The 25,636-nt window shown below is 46.6% G+C and overlaps 1 protein-coding gene across 1 annotated transcript in view; it reads right to left on the reverse strand.

The window, feature by feature from the left end:
- Nucleotides 1–25,636, reverse strand: part of IFT172 (intraflagellar transport 172) — a 33,372-nt gene that overhangs the window by 2,421 nt on the left and 5,315 nt on the right. The window contains exons 8-42 of the mRNA XM_039238491.1: nt 25,154–25,368; nt 23,997–24,120; nt 23,498–23,593; nt 22,449–22,610; nt 22,035–22,088; nt 21,689–21,792; nt 21,427–21,512; nt 17,764–17,876; nt 16,754–16,921; nt 13,108–13,244; nt 12,765–12,872; nt 11,366–11,450; nt 10,987–11,079; nt 10,407–10,484; nt 9,935–10,183; nt 9,678–9,756; nt 9,341–9,461; nt 9,040–9,184; nt 8,214–8,303; nt 7,531–7,628; nt 7,225–7,360; nt 7,023–7,139; nt 6,567–6,709; nt 5,659–5,752; nt 5,481–5,545; nt 5,105–5,285; nt 4,764–4,873; nt 4,517–4,646; nt 2,097–2,195; nt 1,820–1,929; nt 1,616–1,679; nt 1,407–1,493; nt 998–1,114; nt 668–778; nt 358–477 (exon numbers count right to left, since the gene is read on the reverse strand). Coding sequence (XP_039094422.1) covers nt 358–477; nt 668–778; nt 998–1,114; nt 1,407–1,493; nt 1,616–1,679; nt 1,820–1,929; nt 2,097–2,195; nt 4,517–4,646; nt 4,764–4,873; nt 5,105–5,285; nt 5,481–5,545; nt 5,659–5,752; nt 6,567–6,709; nt 7,023–7,139; nt 7,225–7,360; nt 7,531–7,628; nt 8,214–8,303; nt 9,040–9,184; nt 9,341–9,461; nt 9,678–9,756; nt 9,935–10,183; nt 10,407–10,484; nt 10,987–11,079; nt 11,366–11,450; nt 12,765–12,872; nt 13,108–13,244; nt 16,754–16,921; nt 17,764–17,876; nt 21,427–21,512; nt 21,689–21,792; nt 22,035–22,088; nt 22,449–22,610; nt 23,498–23,593; nt 23,997–24,120; nt 25,154–25,368 — 4,089 coding nt within the window. The remainder of the gene's footprint in view (nt 1–357; nt 478–667; nt 779–997; nt 1,115–1,406; nt 1,494–1,615; nt 1,680–1,819; nt 1,930–2,096; nt 2,196–4,516; nt 4,647–4,763; nt 4,874–5,104; nt 5,286–5,480; nt 5,546–5,658; nt 5,753–6,566; nt 6,710–7,022; nt 7,140–7,224; nt 7,361–7,530; nt 7,629–8,213; nt 8,304–9,039; nt 9,185–9,340; nt 9,462–9,677; nt 9,757–9,934; nt 10,184–10,406; nt 10,485–10,986; nt 11,080–11,365; nt 11,451–12,764; nt 12,873–13,107; nt 13,245–16,753; nt 16,922–17,763; nt 17,877–21,426; nt 21,513–21,688; nt 21,793–22,034; nt 22,089–22,448; nt 22,611–23,497; nt 23,594–23,996; nt 24,121–25,153; nt 25,369–25,636) is intronic.

Raw genomic sequence — 25,636 nt, forward strand, 5'->3', positions numbered from 1 at the left:
ACTTCACTCAGGTCATGATCTCACCACTCATGGGTTCGAGCCCCACATCAGGCTCTGTGCTGACAGCTCAGAGCCTGGAGCCTGCTTTGGATTTTGTGTCTCCCTCTCTCTTTGCCCCTCCCCTGCTCATGCTCTGTCTCTTTCTGTTTCTCAATAATAAAAAAAAAAATGCTAAAAACAAAAAAAAATAATAAAATTCTAAAAAAAAGAAAAAGAAAAAAAAAAAGATTTCTTTAAACAAGAGAAGGTAGGTAAGACGTGGACCAAGCTTGAAAATCCAGAACTTGAATTCATTCAACTTCATACATGTGAAGACGTGTCTATAAGACTGAGAGCTCCCCCCTCCCCCCACCTCACCAGCTGTTTGACGCTCTGGGCTGCCGAACGAGTGGCATAGTAGTGAGCAATCAGCAGCATCGTCTCAAACTCCTCATGGGCTGGAGAGTTCACCTCACTAGACTTGACCACGTTTTCACACTAGAGTAGGAAGAGCACAGCCTGAGTCAGGAGGTCAGAGGAGGGCCAGAGCCATGGGGTGGTCAGCTGATGGTCACCTGGACAAAGGTGTACACCATCTGAAGGTGAAGGTATATGTTATAAAAGAGGACAGGAGGACAGGGACAGGTGGAGTAGTTTTCTCACTCTGTTGTGGAACCGACTTCCTCACCAAGTTGAAGAGCACATCCCGAAGATCAGCCCAGTTGTGATAGGCCTCAGCGCTGTTGGTCCCCGGTGAGCTCACCATGTCCATGAAGATCCTTTTGTAGATGTTGAAGTTCTAGGGAGAATGGGGAAAGGAGAGCTGAGTGAGAAGGGATAGCCAGAAGAGAAAGTGCATGTGGGGCCAAAAAGGAAAACAGGCTGTGTGTATGTGTGTGCGCGGGTGTGCGTGTGTGCGCGCACACGCGAGAAGACCGTTCCTGAGGGAATGGGTGGTTCTGAGAAGAAGGTAACAATTTCCTTGAGGAAACATTCACCCCAAAGAGCAGGCTGGTACCTGTGGGTTAGCAGGGGCTCCGTGCTGCACATACAGGGCTAGTGCCTGGCCATAGCCACCCTCTCGGATCAGGTGAGTCGCATACAAAGCCACATACTTGTGCAGAATCTTGTAGTTCTGTCCCGGGGATGGAGGAAAAGCACGGGGAGGTTGGGATCAGTAAGACCAGGCAATGAGGGTGGGGTGGTGACTTGAAGCCGTGGATTTGTTTAGGAGGCCAAGGCATATGCAAGCCAGGCCCAGCCAGGCCTCTGACCCCAGTTTCAAGAGTGCGGAAGACGGACTCTTTGATGCTGGTTAGGGATTTCTGTGGTTGGGCTTTGGAGGAAGTAAGAGAGATACAGCCCTGGGCCAAGTAGAGACAAGGGAAAATGTCTAGAAGAGCAGGGGATGGGAGAAAGAGCAGTACCTGCTTGGTGGCCGTTTCAATGCACTTGTCCCACTGGCCCTGCTCCACGTACAGGTCCAAAGCAGCCACCACATCCACACCCACCAGCTAGGGATCGGTGGAAAAGATAAGAGTTAAGAGGACAGAGATGACATGCGCAGGGAAAGGAGGGAGAGCATCTCTTGAGTCTCCATGCGTTCTCCCGCTTGCTAGCTCTCTGCATGTCTCACCGAGTCCACTTTGCCCTGGTTCTTGAGAAACTCTTTATAATTCTGGTCCACATAGTCTTCATACCTGTGAAGATGTGCAGAGATCTAGCGCTGCATGGTCCCGGGATGCACACCCTTCCCATGAGAACTCCCTCTCTTTACAAAAGGGAGTAAAAAGAGAACTTCCCAGAAGGGGTCAGACCCGAGAAGGGGTCAGAAGCTTACCGGGGATCTAACTCCTTGGCCACACGCTTGGCCTTGTTCCACTCCTCACCCTCAATGAAAGCATCGATCGCTTCCTTGACTAAGTCCAGGTTCAGATAGAGCTCTGCAGCCTGCACAGTGGGAAAATGGGGCTTGGAGACTATCTTTCCCTCCTGTTTCCACAGAACTGCATGTCACACCCTCCAGGAGCCCACCTCCACACCCCTCTGGGTGTAGCTGGTACTGTTCCCATCCCTCTCTGTGGAATCTCTCTCTTTGGTCCCAGCACTCTACTTACTGCGCTGTGCTTTCTGATTCCAATCAGCTGGGGTCCCACAGCCCGAACTACTTCCAGACTGCGCTGGGGAGGCAGAAACTTGATGGCGAGTTCAGCTGCCTGAGGGGTTGAATAGAAGATGACAATGGGTAGGAGAGACCAATACCGCTGGGCATCCTCAGCCTGATCTGTTTATTCCTTTCAGTTGTAGACGGTCTGTCCTGTACTTTCCTTCACCTTCTACCCTCCTGGGCAAAGCCTGCCTCACGGTCCTTTAGAGCCTTTAAATAACAGTGTGTGGAGTTTGGTGAGGAATCCGAGGGATACAGGAGTGCTGATGCACAGGGGCACATGTACCCCAATGTTCACAGCAGCACTCTCAACAATAGCCAAAACATGGAAAGAGCCTAAGTGTCCATCAGCTGACGAATGGATCAAGATGTGGTTTATCTATACCATGGAATACTCCATGGCAATGAGAAAGAATGAAATCTGGCCATGTGTAGCAACATGGATGGACCTTGAGGGTGTTATGCTGAGCGAAATAAGTCAGGCAGAGAAGGACAAATATGTTTGCACGTATAGGAGGATTAGGAGGAACTTAACAGAGGACCGTGGGGGAGAAGAAGGGAAGAAATGGTGGGAGAGAGGGAGGGAGGCAAACCATGAGAGACTCTTGAATGCCAAGAACAAACTGAGGGCAGATAGGGTGGGGGAGAGGGGAAGGGGGGTGATGGGCATGGAGGAGGGCACTTGTTGGGATGAGCACTGGGTGTTACATGGAAACTAACTTGACAATAAACTATTTAAAAAAAAAAAGAAAAAAAAAACCAGATAGTAGACCTATCTGTTCCTCTCAGCTCCTGCTCTGTCACATACTCCCTTTGTCGTCTGAGGTCACTGCATTTGGTCCTGCCACCTCCGACAAACTGGTTTCTCAAGTTCTTTGTCACAAAATCTTGGTAAGTGCAGGTACAGAGAAAGGCGGCATTCTGCCTTTGTGCTGGGCTTTTCTAAGCCTCAGTTTCTTCACCCATAAGAGTGATGGTTGGTCCAGATTTGTATTGTCCAGCACAGAAGCCACTAGTCACATGTGGCTAGTCCCAACTTAGATGTACTATCAGCTTAAATACACACTGGTTTTTAAAGAATTAGTATGAAAGAAGGAACGTAAAATATCTCAATAAGTTGAGATAAATAAAATAAATGACATATCAACAATATATGCAATCAATAAAATATTGATTACATGTTGAAATGAGTTTAGATATATTTGGTTAGGTAAAATGTAATTATTTTCTTGTACTTCTTTTTACTTATTTGAGTGTGGCTACTAGGAAATTTTAAGTTTACATGTGTGACTTACTTTTGTGACTTGCATTATATATCTATTGGACAGCGCTGCTCTAAGATGATCTTGGAGACACCTTCCAACCCTAAAACTCAGTAATTCTACAAACCCAGGCATTCTATAAGTTTAGTCCATTCCACTGTGATGCTAACATCCTCACCAGATTTTAATTTCCATGTACATGGGCCAGTTTTAGCTACAGTCTATGCAAGTCCTTCTGGTCTTTCCCCTACCTGTACGTGCCTCACTTTCTTCATCTGCCAAACCCTTCAAAACTTTTGAAGCTAGTTTGCAGAAGGTATAGCCATGCGCAGATGCCAACAAACAGTGCTCCAGAGTAAAATATAACAGGTGCTTAAAAAACACTTGCTGATTAAATCTGCTAAATTCTGCATAACCAACCATCAGTCCTTTCTACTCTCCACCCCCGCCCCCCGCCAAGTTCTAGGGGCTATTCAATTACAAGTCCTCAGAAACCAGAGGGAAATTCTGCAGGGGCATCATTACACCAATATGTTATTTAGGAAGCTGATCAATCTCACCCCACTTATAACTTCTCTGAATCTAAGATGCGTCATTTAAAACTTCACAAGTATCCCAATTTCTAAGATATTAAAATGTGATTTTATATATATATATATATATATATATATGTTTTAGAGTTGATGGAACATACTGGCTTGACTTAATCTGCTAGATGCTTCTTTTCAGGAGCTGCTAGGTAGAGGAGGAGCCTCTGCTTTCTTCATGGCCTCCATCCTCCCTCAAAAACCTCCCTGACTCCTCTAGCCCAGAGATCCCACCCTTCTGTGAACCCCAACCTGCACTGCACCCTTTAAGTCTTCACTGAGATACACAATTAACGGAGCCACATTAGTCTAACTTCCCCCAACTTCCGGCCATTAGGGTTCTGCCTTAGAACGCCCCTTTTACAGCCTTCATGGCTCTAATGTCTCATAAGCACTCAGATCTCTGCTGCTTGAATAAAAACGAAAGGCACGGGAGGAACAAGAGGGACGTCTGAGGGGGAACGCTGGGTGTGAGGGTGGCCCGGGAAGCGGAGGGCCAGGAAGGGTGTCGCAGGCCTCACCTTCAACCAGCACTTTTCCACCAGGCTGCTGCTTCCTGAGTCCTGCACCTTGAGGTAGCAGTCGACTGCACGGCTATACTCTCCAGCCTGCTCCCAGTGTCGAGCTTGTTCCACCAGCCCCTCCACACCCCTGACGAGATGAGAATACACACGATGGGGAACAGGACGGGCAGGGTGGCCTATCGTGTGCACACTGTGTGGCCCACCCTCCAGCCCTGCTGACACTTGCTGCCTCCTGCCTTCGTACCTGGCCCCCTTCTTGGTAACTTCCCGCTCATACTCTTCCTGCAGAGCCTCCAGTTGGCCTGGCATATAATCCTTGCAGATCCGCAGGGCATCGCTCCATAATCCAGCCTCCTGCTCAGATTTCCGGGTATCAGGGAAGCAGAGGCAGGCATGACAGCTTCCCACTGCCACACGGGTGCTATGGGCCACTGATCCCTGGGTCCTTGGACCTCTCTTCTCCTCATCTCCTCCTCGTCTCCTTCTGCCTCCCCACCCCAGTGCTAACTTCCTGGATCTCTCCTAGTAGCCGGGGTCAGCGTAGTACTCTCTCCTTCCCTCATGGCTCTGAATCCGGTGCCCCACCTTATAATAATTGAGGGCCAGGCCCGGTCTCTGGGCCCGAAGCAGCAGCCCTTCTGCTTTCTGAAAGTCCTTCTCCTCCAGGGCCCCCCGGGCCTGCCCCACGAGCACCTCGGCGACGCTGTCTGGATCGTGGGCCTCGGCCACACGCTGAGCTGCCTCCCAATCCTGGTTATGGACAAACCTGCTCCCAGATGAGGACACAGGAGAGGCTAAGTGTAGGACTGAGTCCTCAACAGTGGGAGGCAAACAGCCATGTCACTGAAGGGAGGATATAAGATTTACTGGTACTAGGTTCAGATGAAGGTGAAGGGGACCATGCAGGGTCCTGTGGCTGCGCCCGAGAGGTCAGGATTAAGGAATTTATGGGGTAACTCACATGAGGACTGCTTCCTTGGGTTTACCAGCCCTGATGAATTCAGCTTCAGCCTCTTCAAATTTACCCTATAGGGAAAGAAGGGCAGCCATACATTATGAGAAGCAGATTGCCATCACAGGCAGCTGTGAGAGGGGAGGAGGTCAGGGTCAAAACTAAAGGAGAGGGATCACATCCATACCTCATCCTCCAGGTACATAGCGTTTCGGAGATGAATCTCAGGGGTTTTGTGCTTGAGGGCTAGCCGAGAGAGTTCAAAAGCAAATTCAAAGGAGCTGAAATGGAAGGTTCAAATAAGGGCTGCCTACTTAATACTCCATTTTATAAGAGAAAAAGAGAAACAGGGCAAAAGAAAACAGAAAGGGCGAGGATGGGGGAGGAAAAAGGACAAATGAAGAAAGGGAATCTGTACGAAGGGATAGAGAAGCACAGAGAAATGTAAAGGAAGACGCGGATCAGGAGACACTTGGAAAAGCCTGTGCCTCCCAAGACCAGCTGATGTTAGAAGCAGGGGGTCGGCACGAGGCAGGGGATGTGAGTGAGCCTCACAGCACGACAGCTGCCAGGGTAGCAAGGGCTCCTCTTTCTCCCACCACCTCCTCCTGAACCACGACTACATTAGCAGAAAAATAGTCTCTCAAGAATGAGTTTGACTGCCCTCAGCAATCTGATTCGATGCAGGATTATCACTGGTCTTCCGTAACAGGTGCTTGAGAAAAGCTTTTTGCATTTAATAGAATCACACTTCCATGACTCAGAAGTAAGTTCCTGGCTTAGTGCACTTTAGCTTTAAAAGCTGTTCTCTCTGGGGCACCTGGCTGGCTCAGTCAGTAGAGTGAGAGACTCTGGATCTCCGGGTTGTGAGATTGAGCCCCACGTTTAGAAGAGCTAAACAAACACTCATCTGAGCTCCCAGGGAATAGGAGCAGAGCTACTAGTTCATTCTCGCCTCTCCATCAAGTTCTACCAAGGCTATCTTCGCTCTCGCCTCAGTTTTTAGAAATGCTTCTCAGTTATACAGCGATTTTTCTTGTCTATACGGAGGCTCTGACTGGAAGGGGTCAGCGGGGAGAAGACTCAGGGCCTCACCAGTTGTCAGCGGCGTGGTCAATGGCAGCTTCCAGGAGTCCCAGCTTATTAAGCAGTCTGACTGCAGACTCTCCTCCCAGGCTCTTTGCCCACAGATAGGCCACATGTTTGTGCGCATTAGCGCTTCCGTGAGCCTTGGCCACCTGTGAAGCAAAGCCACTTGGCAACCCTCCCAGGCAAGAGACACACGGCTGCTCCCTTCTCACCTCTGCCCTGACTTCAGCTTTCACCAGGACCAGGTATTTCTACCAGAACAACGGGGAGAGGGCTACGTTTCAGGGTCTATTAACCTGCTTACGGTCCAAGGATGAATTTTAGGTAACCTACAAACCCTTCTCATATGTGAAATTTCGCCTACAGGTGTGGACATTTTTCAGATACCCGTGACTAGTTCAGAACTAGTCACCTGAGTAGGAAAGAGGGGTGGACGTCCCCAGTGGGAACTGGCCTCCTTACCCGGTAGGCCTCCTCCCAAAGCCCATTGGAGCGGTACATGTTCACTGTTGCCTTCCACTCCTGAGCCTCGAGGTAGTGATACTCAGCCTCCTGCAGTCGGCCTTCAGCCTCCAGCTCCTGCGGAAAGGTACGTCAGGACGGAGAGAGGGCGACATGCAGCCTGTTTGGGGGAGATAGGGGCAGAGACACGAGGAGGGCTCACCTTGCCCAGGTGGAGGTGTGTGTCACTGAGGAGATCTGGATGGTGCTTCCCTACCAGGCGGATCATATCATCATACAACTTGTGCTTCTTGAACATGGTAATGGCAAGATCAGGCTCTTCCACTGTCACGTAGAGCCTGGGGATGGGAGATACACCTGGGACCTCCTACACCCAGATTCCTGCAGCCACCGTCACTCCCGAGAGATCCTGTCACTGCCTTCTAGGCAGAGGGCATTCTTCCTCAGACTCCTTCCTCCCTGCAGCCCCGAAGCCTCCCTCCACATCCCCTCTGGGGCCGCAGCTCACCTTTCGGCCTCACGGTACTTGCCCTGCTTCTCCATCTCCTGAGCCTGGGTGATGTACAGCACGGACACGTCTTCTGGTCTCATGCACTTCATTGCCAGCTGTGCAGACACACAGAGCCAGAGTAGCCTCCGGGGCCGGTTTCCAAGGGAAGCACAGGGTATGTGGAACAGCCCGGGAAGCCGGCCCCTGGGGCAACCAGTCTTCTCAGGAACTTGGAACTTTCCCAACAACCACAGGAGTTTGGTTACTGTCGCTTTCCTAGTAAGTCCAGGGAACTCCAAGTCCACAAGGCACAAAGAACTATATTCTGCTCAGGCAGAAGGGTCAAGAATGCCCTGTGCTGGGGGCATCCATCCCCATTCCCATATTCCCACTGTATCCACCGGGTTCAGGGAGCAGACGCAAAACCAAAGCGGCATCTGTCACTAGAGCTTGGGGAGTGGTGTTTTAGAGGCCCCAGCTCCCAAGCCCATCATGCCCATCACAATTACAGGCTTGGGAACCCAGGCCTCTTCATCCTTGCCTTTGCCTGTGGCTGGGGATCAAGGCTCCCCAGACTTTATTCTGGGACTCTTTCTCAGCTTTCAGGGAACCCAGTGAAGGCAGGGAGATCAGAGACCAAAGCAAGTGGCAACAGATGCCAAGAGGTGGGATTCTCTGATGACCTCTACCCCACCCTCTACCTTGTGGGCTTGCTCCCAGCGGCCAGCCTGAGTGTACATGTCGATTGCATCTTTTGTCCGGTCTCCTTTAATGTAGAGCTCCTCAGCAATCTGCGTTCGAGAGAGGTAGATACAAAAGGCAGAGAGCAACAGAGTTAAAGCAGCCTGTGAAGGAAGGAAAGAACAAACCTCGGCTGGGATGGAGAGCTGGGGATACCGCTATTGTATAATAACAGAGAAGAAAAGAGGACGATGGGGGTCCCACTCCTTCTATGGTTTTGGGAAAAAAAAAAAAAAAAAGACTAGCCCAAACCAGAATGGGGAAAATGGGAGCTTAAAAATGCTCAGTCCGTTAAGCATGTAACTCTTGATTTCAGCTGTGGTCATGATCTCATGGTTTGTGAGCTGAGCCCCGCATCGGGCTCTGTGCTCCCAGCGCGGAGCCTGCTTGGAATTCTCTCTCTCCTCTCTTTCTGCCCCTCCCCTGTTCTTTCTCTCTCATTTTTTAAATGAATAAACATTAAAAAAAATAAATAAGAGGGTCTCCCATTTCTGCAATGTAAGGCAACTCTACATCCTAACTGTGATGGAGTTGGCCATGAAGAATCATTCATGCTAGTGGAGGAAGAGAGCTGTACACTAGCTTTAGGTATCTGGGGGAGGGGTCTGTGTCAAAATGGAATGAAGGGACGGCAGTAAACCGCCTTCCTCCCACTCAGGGTGGCTGATGCTCCTGGGACCCAAAAAGAAGGATGTGGTGAGGTGGCCCCCACTTCCTGCTCTAGGTTTTCTACTTGTTAATCCTGTGCTGCGTTGCCTCAGGCTGCAGAAAGGGCCTCCTCTTCACCTCATATTCCTGCAGAGATGCATAGTGCTGGGCCACGCGGGGATAGTATTTGGACGTAGTGTTCCGGTCCTGTAGATCTAATATATAAATTGCCTTCTTCCACTGGCGGGCACCCAGGGCAGCCTCAATTGCCTTAATGGAGCACCTGGCATCGTTGGGAAAGGCATATGTATGTAAGAGAAAAGAGTAAGACAGATGGAGGCAGGGAGACACCTCAAGCATATTCCAACCTACATTTGGCGATCTCTCTTCTTCTAGGCCTGAGTGCCCTTACCTGCCCCATCACCTGGCACCCCCATACCTGGCTTCAATGTAGTGATTAATGGCTGCATCAAGCTGCTTCTGCTGCACCAAGTGATCCCCCCACGCCTCTTCCAGGCGCACCACTTCCGCTGGGAATGCCAATCGAGCCAGCTCCACCGCTGTCAGAAACAGAGAAGGTGCTCAGCTAAGACTTTCAGGGGTGGCACTCAGAAAAAGGCAGGGAAACGGAGTGTGGAATATAGGTGAAGTGGAGGAATGGAGAACTGAGCCGATCAACCTGAACAGATGCACAAAATAGGTGCCAGGGGACCGTTTGAGCAAGAGTCTGTAAGAGCTGTAAGAGCCAGTGAAGACTGGGATGTCGGTGGTAGTACCTTTCATGAACGCATTGCCTTTACAGTAGCACTCCAGGGCCCGCTGTGGATTTCGAATCTTCTCAAAGAGATCACCTGCCTAGTAACACACACCACATTACTACAACGATAGCCCTACCACCCAAAGAATCAAGTATCAGCCCCCAAAGAAGGAGAGTCTGCAACCAGTCACAGAGGACGATGCACTCAGGACTCCTTGGGTAGGAGGGGGCACTGGGCCTCGGAGGCAAGGGACAGGAATGGGAAGCCAGCCATACCCTTTCATACAGTTCCCCTTTGATAAGGGCTGCAGAGATGTGTTCTACCAGCTCCGTGTTGGCTAACAGCTCCTCCCGGGTCAGCACCAGTCGAGCCGCTTTGGCAGGGAGCCCAGCTTTGAGGTAGAGGCTGATGGCTGCTAGGCCATCCCCTTGGCTCTCCTGTAGTTCACCTGCTCGCTCCTCCTGCTGAGTGTCCATCAGCCACTGGTAGTAACTCCGGCGCAGCTTCTCCAGGGCTGGGTGCCCCTGGACATGCAGCAGAGAGGCAAGGGGAGTCACAACCCTCCTTCCTGCCCTGCTGCTTCCCACGCTTCTCCAATCCCACTGTGACAACGGAAGTCCTCCCGGTCACCATGTCCTAACTGCCAGCCCCAAACTTGTTCCAGTTCCTATAGCCTCCTTGACAAGAGGTTTCTGATATTGGTGAACTGAGTTGTGAGCACTGTGGAGAAGCCAGAGCTGGTAGTACCTTGGCCTGAGCCACTGCGATACACTCATCCCAACGGTGCAGCTCCTGGTACATGTCCATGGCCTCCTCAACAGCATTCTAGGGGGATTGGGGCAGAGGAAAGAGGGACACCAGGAAGATATGAGGATCAGAAATCAGAAGGCTGTCCTCAGGCTGGCTAAGGTGCCAGCGAGTGTGGACTAAAAGCCTCATCCTTTACTTATGCACACGCAGAGGTGGATTTATTATGAAACAGAGAAGCTTGCGCCTCAGGGCACTGTATTTGCAGAGCCCCCATTCCAAGGCATCTTTTCTAAAGAGGGCTCCTCCAATTGTGTAAGCTTCAGGCCCCACAAATCTGGATCTACCTCTGTGTGCTAGAACTGCCAGGACAGGCTCTGGGGCAGAGGGGGAGATGGCAGACAGCTGAGGAAAGAAAGACATAACTGTTAAGACTAATGCAGACGGATAAGTAAGCACCTAAGTGTATAAACCTTTCTAAGTGTTCTCCCCCAGTGCTCTTCCCTCAGTTTGCTTTGCTTCCCCTGTACCCTGGGGGGGGGGGTCCCCTTCTCAGTCTGGTTCCCCTTCTCCCCATCACCTGTTCCAAGAAGATCATTTCAGCCAGCTTGTAGTTCTTCTCCAGCATGGCTAGGCGTGCTCGGACCTGGTAAAAGTCTGTTCCTTCTCCACCCTGTGGGGAGGAAGAAGGTTCCGGTTATTCTGCTGCTGCGGGAGCCATTCTGTCTGCGTGAGCCTAGACAGGAAGGCTAGAGAGAAGGTTTAGAAGCTGAAAAGCTTCACGGGGCTTGGTGGATGTGGTCTGACAAGCAATTCCGGAGTGGTCCGACTTGAGGGTGGAGGCAGGATGGGCAGAACCGAGGAAAAGGGCCATGGCTAGAAGGCTAGGGATCAGGGTGCTGCGCATGAAGAGAAATCTCAGCTTGAGACACTGAATGATTCAGAAGGATGATACTTGCATATTCCTGAGACACTTGATCTGCAATCTCATTGGTCTCGTGCAGGAATCGAGCTTTTGCTACATGGCCCAAGGCAGAAAAGCACCTGTAGTATGGAAGCAATAATGGTAATAAGCGGTATTAGTACAGGATCATCATGAATTCACTGACTCAGAAGATATATACTGAGCATCGATTATGTGCCAGACAATGTTTTTGCCACTAGAGACATAAGGGGGTTAAGACAGATGAGGGCCTTACTCTCAGGGAATTTAGTTTCTAGTGGAAACAAATAATTAGCCAACAAAGATATTTCAGAGAATGAAAAAGAAAACAGTGTGACATTACATATAGACACTTAAGCTGATAGTCAGAGAAGGCCCGGGAAGCCAACATTTGAGCGGAGACCTACATATGAGGAAAAAGTCAGTCATGGTGAGATGGGGAAAAATTATTCCAGGCAGAGGGAACAGCGAGTGGAAAGGTGCTATGGCCGGAGTGAGTTCAGTGTGCGAACAGTGCCCAAAGGATGCCAGTGTGGCTGGGGACTAATGAGCAAATAGGTACCTGGTATGAGAAGGAAGCAGAAGCCAAATACTGTGGGCCTTTAGGACATGGCAAGGAGTATGGGTCTTATACTAAGTACAACTGGAAGGTTCTGAGCAAAAAAAAAAAAAGACATAATCTAATTTATGGTTTAAAAAGTCAGCTCAGCTATCACAGGACGAATGGACAGTAGGTGTAGAAGAACAGTATTGGTGAGACTAGTTAAGAGGCGTCTGTGACAATGCAAGTAGGAGAGGTGTGATCTGTTTTAGGGTGGAGACAGTAGAGCTGGACAGTGAGAGATCCAGGATAGGTTCTGAAGATGCCGAGTCAGAGCCCCTGGGACTCGCGGGCAGTCTAGCTGTAGAGGTACGGGAAAGAAGGGACACAGGGCTCCCACACAAAATGGCAGCTACAGACGTTTAATGTGTACTCTGCACAGATTCTCTTACTTTCTTCACTGCCGCCATGGTTCTTCTTTACTGCTCTATGAGGTAAACTATTATTACCCCCATTTTACATATAGGAAATTGAGAAACCAAGGCTTGGAAAGCTTAGCTGAACTGAAGGTTATATAGGCTGGGAAATGGAGCCAAGACAACTCAAAGTCTGGAGACCCAAGTCTGTCCTACTAACTACACTCCTAATCCACGTTTGGAAATACACAGTGAAGCATGGATCGGAAGATATGGATGTTAAAGCTCTGAAGGGGAAGCTAGTTATACGAAGGGGAAGCAAAACAGTAAAAGACATACTCTTAGAACCCAGGATGGAAGAATGTTTGGAATAACGACATGGAAGGGTTCTATGATGTTGGCATCACCCACTGTCATCCTTCCTGGCTGCCCAGCACCTCCGTTCTGGTCTACCTCACCTTTCGGCAATGTGGAGCTGCCTTGCCTCTAGTGCCAGTTTGCTCAGGGTTTTCCACATTGCCTCTGTTTCTGGGGTCATTTCCAGAGTCTCCAAGAAGGCTGCTGCCCTGAAGAGACAAGGAAGCAAAGCAACAGTCCAGGGCCATCAGGACGCAGAGGAAGACTGGTGAGGGGGGCTGGGGGAAAGGGCAGGGAGAGTCAGGCAATTGTTTGGCCTTTTTGTCTAATCTCCTCCCACCAGGTTCTTTTTAGATGTGGCCAGTTTTATGGCCCATCCCAAATCCTCCGGCCTCGGAACTGGCATCTCCCACCACCTCCTGGGTGATCAGCCCAGCCCCTCACCGGGTGTAGTTGCCGTCATCAATGGCTGTTCCAAACTCGATCAGGCCCTCATCCAGCGTGTAGGCGACTGTAGTCACACCTTCGGTCACCATCACCTCAGTCTTCCCCCCGCCCCGCTCCAGGCCTATGATGTCACCCTGTAAAATTTCAATGCCCCCACACCCCCCACCCCCGGCGAATTCCAGGTTAGTGTTTCCACTGCCTCCACTGCATAACAGACCCACCCTTACCCAACCCCCTAGTGCTCACACGTTGAGGGAATTACAGTGGCCCTTGTTTGCCTAATATTTAGTTTCTTCCAAGCAGGTAAAAATTCCTTATCTATGGTAATATCCTTGGGTTAAAGTACACTCATAGCTGGGCCAGCCTGGAGGTAAACTGACAAAGTGTACATCCCCTTCTGCTTCTAGCTTAAGAGTCCTCCTGTTAAAATATAACTTCAACCTGGGACATACTTTATAATCCATTTGTTACTGAGTTCACCTGAAGAAATCACTAGGCGTGCTTCCTACCCCATCTCAGGAAGGAAGGAAGGAAGGGAGGGAGGAAGGGAACAGAGGGGAGAGAACAGAGAGAAGGGAGGGAGCAAAGGGAAGAAAAGGAAGAACAGAAAGAAGAGGAAAGAAAAGAAAGAGATCAGTAAGCTAAAGCCCGAGCAGCACAAAACAGAAGTTGAGCAAGTGAAAGGGTATGGCTGCCCTGAAGGCACACACTTCTGGAGAGAATAAATCATGGGTCCTCCAGCAAGCCAGGGAGGCTGAATCTGAGAATCCCTCATGAAAACTGGGAGCCTCTCTTCAGTAAAGGGAACAAAAGTCATTAATATGCCTAATTCTTGTGGAAGCAAACAAATCATCTCTGCAGGAAAACAAATCCATTTTAGGCCCTTGAAATTCTAAAAGTTTATATTCAATATAACATGAGCTCACAAGAAAAAAAGTACCAAAATATAAGTTAACCACTGTATAGGAGGAAACAGGAACTACACCAGTTTTGGACCTCCAAGCATTTCTGGTAATAAAAATAGTAAGTTATAATGGGGTGCCTGGGTGGTTCAGTTGGTTAAGCATCCAACTTCGGCTCAGGTCATGATCTTGTGGTTTGTGGGTTCAAGCCTTGAATCAGGTTTTGCGTTGACAGCATGGAGCCTGCTTGGGATTCTCTCTGCCCCTCCCCCACTCATGGGCATGCACACTCTCTCTCAAAATAAGTAAAAATTTTAAAACCTTGAAACAATTTTTAAAAATAACAGTTATGAAGAAAAACAGTTATGGAATATAAAATAAGTGTAAAATGTTTAAAGACCTAAGAGATGAAATTATAAATTAAGAAACAAGAGACTATCAAAAACGGCCAGGTTGTGGGGCGCCTGGGTGGCTTAGTCGGTTAAGCGTCCGACTTTCACTTAGGTCATGATCTCGCGGTTCGTGGGTTCGAGCCCCGCGTCGGGCTCTGTGCTGACAGCCAGCTCAGAGCCTGGAGCCTGTTTCAGTCTGTGACTCCCTCTCTCTCTGACTCTCCCCTGCTCATGCTCTCTCTCCTAGAAATAAACAAAACATTTTAAAAAAAATTAAAAAAAAAATGGCCAGGTTGTGCTAGCTCTGGTAGAGCATATACTAAAAAAAAAATGGTCAGGCAGACTGGAGAAAGAACCAAATAAAACCTTATGAAAAACTTAATATTTGAAGTAAAGAAAAACCTCAATGGGTGGTTTAAATAGCAGATTAGACAATGATGAAAGTGAATTACTGAACTGAAAGATTAATTTTTTTTAAGTTTATTTATTTGGGGGAGAGAGAGAGAGTATGAGCAGGGTAGGGGCAAAGAGAGATCCCAAGCTGTCAGCACAGAACCCGACTGGGGCTCGAACCCACAAAACTGTGAGATCATGACCTTAGCTGAAATCAAGAGTAGGATGCTTAACTGACTGAGCCATTCAGGCACCCCTGAAAGATTTATCTTAAGAAATAATCAGGAACATAGCGTGGAGTGAGAAGGAGAAAGGAAAATAAAGGAGAGGTTACAGAGGCACAAAGACAGGAAAAGAAACTGAACAAGTCTGAGGGCAAGACTAGACGGCGCGAGAGAAAAAGCAATGTTTGAAGAGATCATGGACGAGAAAATACCAAGCCTGATGAAAATATGCATACTCACAAATACACCACATACCGCACAAATACACAAAGCAGGGTAAGTAAAAGGAAATTTATATTGAGACACTGTAGTGAAACTTTAGAACACTGAAGAAAGGGGCGCCTGGGTGGCTTAGTCGGTTAAGCGTCTGACTTTCGCTTAGGTCATGATCTCGCGGTTCGTGGGTTTGAGCCCCGCGTCGGGCTCTGTGCTGACTGCCAGCTCAGAGCCTGGAGCTTGTTTCAGTCTGTGACTCCCTCTCTCTCTGACCCTCCCCTGTTCACGCTGTCTCTCTCTCTCCTAGAAATAAATTTAAAAAAAAAAAAATTAAAAAAAAAAAAAATTCAGGGGCCCCTGGGTGGCTCAGTCAGTTGACTTCAGCTCAGGTCATGATCTCATGGTTCAGGAGTTTGAGCCCTGCATCAGGCTTTGCGCTGACAGTGCAGAGCACTCTCTCTTGCTCTCTCTCAAAATAAATAAACTTAAAAAAATTTCAGATAATTACATTTCAGTAGTTTCTAGAAACTGACCATTTTTCTTAAGAACACTTTCTTTCAAGAAGAAGAAAAATAACTCCAGAGGGAAGATCAGCAATGCAATAGAAAAAGTGAACTGGAAAAAAAAAACAAAAAAGAAGAAAAAAGTAAACAGAGAAACTGGTGCCATGATGGTAAATCTAAACAAATTCTGGCTGTGTAAAAGAATAATGTCTAACTTTGCGGATGACAAAATACTGGATAACAATGGCAGAGGGGAGGTAATCAAAGTTCAGGTCACTGTATTATTTGCAGGGAGGTTTAGATGCTAGATAACTTTAGACTACTAGGTATTCGGTAAACTTTTAAGGGTAACCACCACAGGAATAAAATGTATTACCTCCAAAGCAAAAAAGTGAAAAACAAGTGTTTAAAAAAGGACAAAACAACCCCAAAAACCCACACTTAATTAGTGTAAAATGGCAAGAAAGGAGAAAAAAGAACAAAAGAGTGCTCTGTCCATACCCACACCGGTCACCCTATAGCCTCCTTGGTTTTCACAGGTTCCTCGCAGGCGCTGGGACACCACCAGCATGTGTGTGGTGCTGGTGGGGTAGGAGGGAGGGGCTGGTCTTCAGTCTGATAAGAAAGGAGCTCTGCTTGGCTTACAACAGAGAATCAGCACACAGGAACTGCCCCAGAACTGCCCCTTTATTGGGCAGTTATTATTATTATTTTTTTTTTGCAGTTATTATTTTCCAGCTTAAGAGAACTCCTCATTATGGCCTGGTGAATTCCCAGGGCCACTGTGATAGAGACCCATACTCCAAGGACTTAATATAATGTCAGGAATTTGAACTAGGATGGTTCTGGGGCCTGGCCCGCTGTGGGAAAATCTAAGCTTTACTTGCCAACTCTATCACAGTGATTATGGGGGGTGGGGTGGGCCAAAGAAAACCAAATAGCCTTTGGAGCTTCCTCAGGGCTCTAATCAGTCAGTGTGACACTATGCCTGAGGTGTCCTGGTGTCGACATACCCTAATAGAGGACATGGTGACCCTCTCAGGTGCCTCAATGTTGTACCACACACACAAGGTGTTTCGGTTCTGAGCTACCAGCACATCACTTCCTGGGACCCATTGCACGTAGGAGCAGAAGTTGAGGATCATTGTCTTAGAGCAGCCTTCAATATCATATAGATGTAACTGAGGGAGAAAGAGGTAGACAACACAATTAGAAGGGGAAGGGGATATGGGGTATCTTCTGACCTTGACCATTTCCCTAATGGTGAAACATGGTGAACTAACCCACCAATCAGGTACGTTCTGAATTTCAAAGCTTTCTAATCTGCTACCCTTGACGTTTATGTTGACTTGGTACATCATGACTCTGGCAAGTAAGAGATGACCAAACAAGTAACGATCTACACCCAGAAATTTAAGTTAGGCGAAGGTTAGACTTTCAGTCTTAAGAGTAGTTCTGGGTCACAGTTGCCAGACTGGGGCACAAAAGTGAGGCCACCAGGCAAATTGAATGGTCTGGATATTTGCAGCGTGGCTTTCAGATCATAATGAAAATGAAATGAAAAATCACCAGATAGTCTCTTTGCCCTGGAGGTTGAACTCTTTGGTGGCACCATATTGAGGTTAGAGTCAATAAGGGGCTGGGGAAACTGTCCTTGAACCAGCTTCACTGCTGCCAGGTAAGAGTAGCTGAAAACCACTGCAGGAGATGTGGGTAAAGGTCAGCCAGGCATGCAGGGGTGAGGCAGTTTCATGAGGACATTATTAGACTTGTGTAAACAGTGAGAGAGAAACCAGCTCCCAAATTCCCCTCTTGACTTTGGTGCCATCATGATACCATCTCAAGGGTAATACAGGATGGGCTATGATAGCAGACGTAATTTGATTCTTCTATGCTTTTTGCCATGTTAATGGCATAGCACCAAGAAATTATGTCCCATCCAGCCTCCCACAACTCCTGGTGGTAGGCGGTACTACATCTCTATGGATCACACAATGGTTAAGGCCTTAGTAAACCTCCTCACACGAAGTTTCCGGTCTCTGAAGAGAAGCTTGTGTCCAGTTTCATTAAGTTCCAGCCAATCCACACGGCTCTCATGGCTGATGGTGCCAATGTTGTAGCCACCAATCAGATCCACTATAAAGTAAAGGAGTCAGCGGTTAAGAGAATAGAGTCCATATAATCCGATACAGGGCATGAGGCAGCCTGCAAAGGTCTTGCCTTCACTCGTCTGTTGGGTTTTACTAACGCTGCATCAGTCTAGAATATGAGGAATGTAAATGACCAATGCGACATAATTTTGCTAAGATGCTTAAGATACTAGATTTCTTCTAAAATTGAGGTTTTGTTTAACTCTGTGGTTGACTCAAACGGTCTAGATCCATCAAGAAATGGGATTCTCCTCTGGGATCCCGGGGTTGTCTCAGCAGATCAGGACAGATCAGAGCAACTGGCTTCGTTACTCATGAAATCCTCTGGAAGGCAGCACTGAGCGCATTAAGGAAGAGCCTCAATTCCAGCACCCCAGTGAGGGAAAGCTGATGGATAAAATGACCTTGATGAATTTATTTGCTCCAAGGAGTTACCTGCACTTTGAGTGCCTATGATGTAAGAGCACCGAGGAGGCAAACAGCCCTGCAGGCACACATACAATCCAGGAGGCACCTCTGACTACAGTGAGGCTGACCATGCTGGGGACGGATGTTTATTTGGTGTGGAGTCAACAGACAATATGAGAAATGATCACATTCAGAACAGACCGCTGAGGACTGACTAGGATGCTTTCAGGGACTCTCCTGAACACAGCCCACTCACAACTCTTATTTATATACATTATCAATGAGCACATCCTTTAGCTGCTGAAGCTAAAGACAAATGCCACTAATGTCTGCAGCTGAGAAGACCCATCTGAAAATGACATTTGCAGGGGCACCTGAGTGCCTAGGGTCACTAGGTTTGATTTTTGGCTCAGGTCATGATCTCATGGTTTGTGCAGTTGAGCCCTGCATTGATTGGGCTCTGTGCGGATGGTACAGTCTCCTTAGGATTATCTCTCTCTCTCTCTCTCTGTCCCTCCCACATGCGTGCTCTCTCTCAAAATAAATAAACAAAATAAAAAAGAAATTTCTTTTTGTTTAAAAGCAAAATGATAAAGCTATGTTTTAATGTTCCAATTTATGTGTAGAATCATAGACCACTAGAGCTGTGGGGGCCCTATTTCAGTGAAATTATACACAATTATACGTACTGAAATGACACACAAAATTATGTGTTTAAAATTTTTTAATGTTCATTTACTTTTTGAGAGAGAAGGAGCGCGCGCGCGCAAGTGAGCAGGGGAAGGGGCATAGAGAGAGGGAGACACAGAATCTGAAGCAGGCTCCAGGGCTCTGAGCTGTCAGCACAAAGCCTGACGCGGGGCTCGAATCCAAGAACTATGAGATTATGACCTGAGCTGACTGACGTTGAACGCTTAACTGACTGAGTCACCCAGGCACCCCCAAAATTATGTGTTTATATATATTCTTCTGAGAAAGGACCTGTGATTTTTTTTTTTTTTTTTTTACAAATAGTTTATTGTCAAATTAATTTCTACATAACTGTGATTTTAATTAGATACTCAAATGGGTCATGGACCAAAAAAGGTTAAGAGAAGAACTCTGTCATTTTACACGCATTGAAGATGAGCCCTACAGAGTGAGGTGACTTGTCCAAAGTCTCCTGGCTCGTAGGCCACTGGACTATATTATTATTTCCATTATAGACTTGTAAATAGAAAGAGAGAAACCAGTTTCCAAATTCCCCTCTTGACTTTGGTGCCATCATGATACAATCATTGATTACATCAATAATCTGATGTGAAATATAAAATTCATGAAATGTAAAAGTATCTTAAGAACAGACCCATACATATATGGAAACTCAATTTTTGAGAAGTGACATTGGTGAGTACAGAATGGACTTTCAATAAGTGGTTAAACATGGAAAAAAAATACGATCCATACCCATATTATGCATAAAAATTAATTCTAGGTGAAAATCAAAATTTAAAATGATTAAAATACAGGAGGGAGTAAGAAACTTTTTAAGTAAGACCTCAAAAATCACAAACTATTTCTTAAAAAGTGATTACATGAACTACGTTAAAATTAAAAAGTCTGAACACTTAAAGATGCTGAGATAAAGTATCTGCAATACAGATGACAAGGCTGTCTACACACATACACAGGACTCCTTCAAGTCAATAAGGAAACGACAACCTGATTTTAAAAATAGGCAAGGGATACGAACTGACAATATTCAGAAGGAGAAATCCAAACAGCCAAAAAACAAATGAACAACCAAAAAAAAAAGTTCATACAATGAGATATTATTTCACATAAACGATTGAGCCAAATTATGAAGTCAGGCAATTTCAAGTATTGGATGGGATGTAGAACACTGGGACCTCTAACTGCTGGTGGGAATGTAAATTGGTACAGTCTCCTTGCAGAGCAATTTGGAAATATTTGGTGAAACTGCAGATGTACCTCTTCTATGATTCAGCAATTCCACTCTACGTATAAACCTCAGAGAATAGAAACACTGGGAACAATAAAAAACCAACAACTTAAATGCCCCTCAATAAGATAAGAGAGAAAAGATTCAAAGTAAATACAATGAGAGGGAAGTCAGGACATGACAGAACTGGGTGTGGGTACACAATAATATTAATAGCTAATATTTATTAAGTGCTTATTATGTGCCAGACACTAGTCTAAGTGCTTTTCGTATGAGGCAGGTACTATTTTTAAAAAATTTTTAATGTTTATTTTCTTGTTTATATTTGAGAGAGAGAGCAAGCGCAAACAGGGGAGGGGCAGAGAGATGGAGACAGATCCTGAAGCAGGCTCCAGGCTCACAGAGCCCTATGTGGGGCTCGAGCTCACGAGAGTGAGATCATGACCTGAGCCAAAGTCAGACGCTCAACTGACAAAGCCACCCAAGTGCCCCAGGTAGGTACTATTCTTATCCCCATTTTGTGGATGAGGACACTGAGATACAGAAAAGTTACAAAACTTACCTACACAGTACCTACACAGGTACTAGGTACAGAAGTGGGGAGGTTTGACTCCAGACCCTTGTTCTTAACAACTACTCTATACAGATATGCTATTTTCTCTACTTCTTAGGGAATTCTATTTTATTCTATACACATTTTCCTATGCTTGAAATATTATATAATGCAAAATTAGTTATTACTATATAGAATAAAATTTATTTACTTACATGAATGTTTGTGAAATACAAATAAAGTCTGTCATCACTAGTTTCTAATGACAAAGTATACAGAAAACAAGTCCCCTTCTGGTTCTAATACTCTATTATCCTACGAAGTCTAAACAAGAAAATTCATAAATTTGCTAATGGTTCCTGTATACAATTCACAATTTCCAGCCCTAAGATACAAGCCTAGAGACCATGAATAATGATATGGGCAGGCCTATACATGTAGCTGTATATCTGTATGCACATATCTGCATACAGACACACTTGAACATTTCACATACCCTTTGTAAAGAGCGGGGTCACTCATTTACTTGGTGCCTCTCAGATTCCTATATTCTCCACTGTACACAATCCTGTGATATGGAAGTGTATATAAACATCTATTCTGTTATTAGAGTTATGAGAGAGTCTTACTCACCTATAGCAATGGTCTTAATATCAACCAGATAAGCCAATTTCTTATTTTCTTCCATTCCTCGCTGACGCCTCTCATTAATACGGACACTGAAACATGAAGGGTGAGGTAAGGCAACATGGGCTTAGGCCACTGAGATGTTTATCAAGGGCCCTGAAGTACCATACAGGATGAAGTTTTTAGATTAACCTGAAGACATATGAATTAGACATTAAAAAGGAGTTCTTTGGGGTTTTGAATATTTAGAGAACCTTGTGGGGGTTACCTGATGAGGTGGGGGTTCATGAATTCAGTACGTACAGAACCCAGGGTATCATTACTCCCATATTCCACCAGGGTTAGCTCTCCAGCATTGAAGATCATGCACACCTAGGGAAGAATGGAATTGTTACACGGTGGAAAGTTTGCATGAAGAAAGGGACCAACAGTAGAGGGAGGTGTACTGTCAGTTCAGAGTGACTCCCACTTTTCTCTTTATTCCGTTCCTCTGCCTATTTCACCCTCCCCCTTGATCTGCTGTCTCCTCAACCCCTTGCCCCCTGGCATCCTTCTGACATAGGAGCTAAAAGGAGGTTTATTGAGATGGTGACGGTTCATCAAATTCTACTCACATTTTCATTTTCAAAGAAGTATTTCTCATTGCCACCAGAACCCTGCCAAGCTACCTGTCAAGGAGGGAGAAGACATAAGGAACAATATAGGTAAGTATCCAAGACAACGCTGAGAGAAAGACAGGGTTAGGGTTAGAGAGATCGAGGTTAGGAAGGCTCTTATGTTGCACAAAAGAGGTGCTGTGTCAGATTTTGCCTCAGTCCCAAGTTTTGGGGAGAGAGCATACAAAGAGTCCAACAGTGAGGATTCATATTCCAGGATTCTAGACCTCCTGGATCTCAGTCCCAGATCACCAGTTCCCCCACACCAGAATGTTAGAGCTTTCCTCAGAGATCTTCTCCCAGGGACCATGGCTCCCCTGAAGGAGCAGCTCAAGATGCCCCATTCCCTGCCCTTCCAATTCTGTCTCTTACCTCACTAAGGCGATTAGTGTTCAGGTCCCCCAACAACAGTGTGTCTGATGTGTGGGCCACCAGGTAACGTTCCTTTCCCAGGATCTTCACCTCTTCCACCTCATAGCCGTAGTGTGACTTGAGTACCACTCGGGTCCCCGATGATAGGTTCTTCACAATCACCTTGGTAAGGAACAAGTCTGAGCCCCCCAGGCTTCTCTCAACCCAGATATGCTGTGCCTTTTGCCCACCTCCACAGTGTTGGACAAAGCTAATATCTTATTTCCTCATCTGGCCTAGGATATCGTTGGTAGGAATGACACCTCACATTTACAGAGTGCTTTACTATTCATGAAATGCTTTCATATATTCTCTTTCGATGCTTGTAACACCTATGACTCTGAAAGTTCCATCACTCTCTCTACACTACAATCACTCTCTCTACATTCCTGTGCCTCTTTGTAAAAACTCTATGATGACTTCAACCATGGTGTACTATATAGTTGTTTCGTATGTCTGGCTCCCTTGCTAGAATGATCTTCATGAAGGGACAACGTATTACCAATAATTATATTCTCAATACCTAACAGTGTCACACATAGAGAATGGAGAGAAAATGAAAGAATGAAGGAATGAAGGAATAATAAATGAAAAGAAAAGAGTAAAGAGATAGAGAAAAGTGAGCGCAGGGACTAAGAAATTAGCTTGCAACATCACACATGGTGAGTTCAGAGGCCCTAAAGCAATACGACATACCTGCGTAATCTTATTGATCAAATTCCCCAGTTGACAGAATACAGGGAGTGAAGTTTTAAACCAGGAAGAAGTTAAGTAGCAACCTCTGTGCCCCTTAAGCTCTTAGGTCTGTTGTTTAAATATTTTCTTACAATAAGCTGGAAGAACTATAGCAGGAAGGTTGCCTAAGAGTGCCCCAGACACATTCTGTTCTCCAGAACAGCTCTGCGAGGGGTGAAAGTTGACACTGTGCCTGTGTCCAGAAGGCAGGGAAGCATCACAAGGATGAATGAACGCTGGCAAGACTGCGGTGAGGCAGGCCACCAGCTGCTTACCTGGCTAGGTCCCACATACGTCAACTCAAACTTGTTCTTATAAATGCTCCTCCGGAGGCAGCAGTCAAACTGTTCCACTCCACCACAGAGTGTGCCCTAGGAGGAAACGTGACAGCATGAAACGTACCAGGCATGGGGAGGGTTTCTAGAGGCACCCACAAAACCTAGGTTCTAGAATCTAGAGAAGAGTTGGCAGTAAAAGGGCTGGCAGTTTTGGGAAGAACCAGATGGAAAGAGGGGGCAATCACAGGGCTCAAGGGCATCACACCGTGATGGGAAGAAACGGAGAACTCAACCCTGCCTACAGAATTCTGTCTCTTTTGGCTTCTAATAAAGTGTGAATTTCTCTTTCCTGCCTTTAACGTCATATTTTTAGATTGGAGTCAAAAATGGAAGAGGAGATTCTCTAGTTTCAGGAGAGAGTGCTTTAGGTAAAGGCAAGATTTTTCCTAGTTTGGAGAAAGTCCCCCATGCAGAAAGGGATTACTAGTAAACACACCGCACATAGTCGTGAGCCGTCGCGTTTCCAGGCCAAGGCAGTGACGGTGTATAGGTTGGCAATCTCCTTGGGCTTTGCCTCTTCCCAGATGCTTCTTCGAGGGCTCCAGTTGAGCACCCGAAGTCTGAAATTAAGTAGGCGGCTTTTAGAACAGAGGGAGGCTGAGCAAAAGCGTGGAAATGGGTGGGTAACTGAAGGAAAGGAGTCTCGCTGTATCATAGAAGAAAAGAAGTTAGAGGACACGCGGGCTAGGGAGTCTCATAGGAGAGAACAAAAACGTTCACCAGAAGGGAGCTGGGAAAATCAAGTCAAAAGTAAAGTGGGGTGAGGGTGATGGGAGTAGAAACAACAAAAGGAGATCATGGCTGGTGAGAAAAATGAGCTGTCAGCAGCAGAGAAATAAGGAAAAAGAAATGGCAGGAAAACAGAGAAGAAGGAAGACAGAGATACACATGAGACTGAAGGGGATAGAAAGGCAGGACCGACAAAGCTGGGGTTAAAAGTGTTCCAGGGACATGAGGGGACCCAGATCCAGGGTGTTTATTTACTCTTTCTTTCTTTTTCTTTTTCTTTCTTTCTTTCTTTCTTTCTTTCTTTCTTTCTTTCTTTCTTTCTTTCTCTTTTTCTTTCTTTCTCTTTTTCTTTCTTTCTTTCTTTCTTTCTTTCATTCATTCATTCATTCATTCATTCATTCATTCATTCATACACCAAACATTTAAGCACGTATTATGTACTAGATGCTAATGTAGGCACTGGAGATTAAAAAAAAAATTTTTTTATTTGAATAGGCTCCTCTTCTCAAGGGCATTTCAATTTAGCCAGAGAGTTACAAACACCCAAGTGTAACATAGCGTGCCAAACACTGTCAGTGGTCTGAAAAGAGGCAATGGTAACACAAAGGAAGTGGAGATGAATTCTACTGTGGAGTCCCAGGCAGAGGCACAGAGACACACCAAGACGCTGGTGCATTCCGGAACTGCCAGAGTGCCAACGGATGGTGGGAGCAGGAAGGGGGAAGCGCAGGAATTAAAACCTGAGCATCTCTTCCAACATACTCTTGATTCTCATCCCGTCTCCCACTCTGGTTGAGAATAACTGGGCTAAAGCAGAGTGCATGCAGGGCAAGTGCGCAGAGCGCACGTGGAAAGGGGACCCACCTGTCATAACTTCCCAGCACAACAGACTGGCCCCCAGGACTTGCTGCAGCGGTGGTGAACTCCCGCTCCTGAGGGTCACGGCTGTAATCAAATGTTTGTAGCACATGGCCTTCCTTTCCATAGGCCACAATCCGGCGATCACAGCCTGCAGCCACGATGCTGTTGGTTGCCCAAGCCAAGGCATAAGGTGGGCACAGGTGGTTAACCAACTTCCCCTGAGACAGAAATAGAGGGTTTCAATCACTCTGATCCTGACAGCTCCAGCACTCTGCCCATCCTACTCTGCATAAATCTTCCTCCCAACCTTCTGCCACCCTAACATATCCTAATCTGGAGGACTTCACAAACTGTCTTTCTGCTGTATACTCTCACGCACATGCGTATGACATATACACACACTTACTGACCTTGTGCTCAAGAGGAAACCTCAAGATACTCGTATGTTGGAGGTCTTTAATAAACACCTGGAAGGCCCTCCAAAGG

The sequence above is a fragment of the Hyaena hyaena genome, unplaced genomic scaffold (assembly GCF_003009895.1).
Source record: "Hyaena hyaena isolate Hyena2069 unplaced genomic scaffold, ASM300989v1 scaffold_140, whole genome shotgun sequence".
Classification (NCBI taxonomy): Eukaryota; Metazoa; Chordata; class Mammalia; order Carnivora; family Hyaenidae; genus Hyaena; species Hyaena hyaena.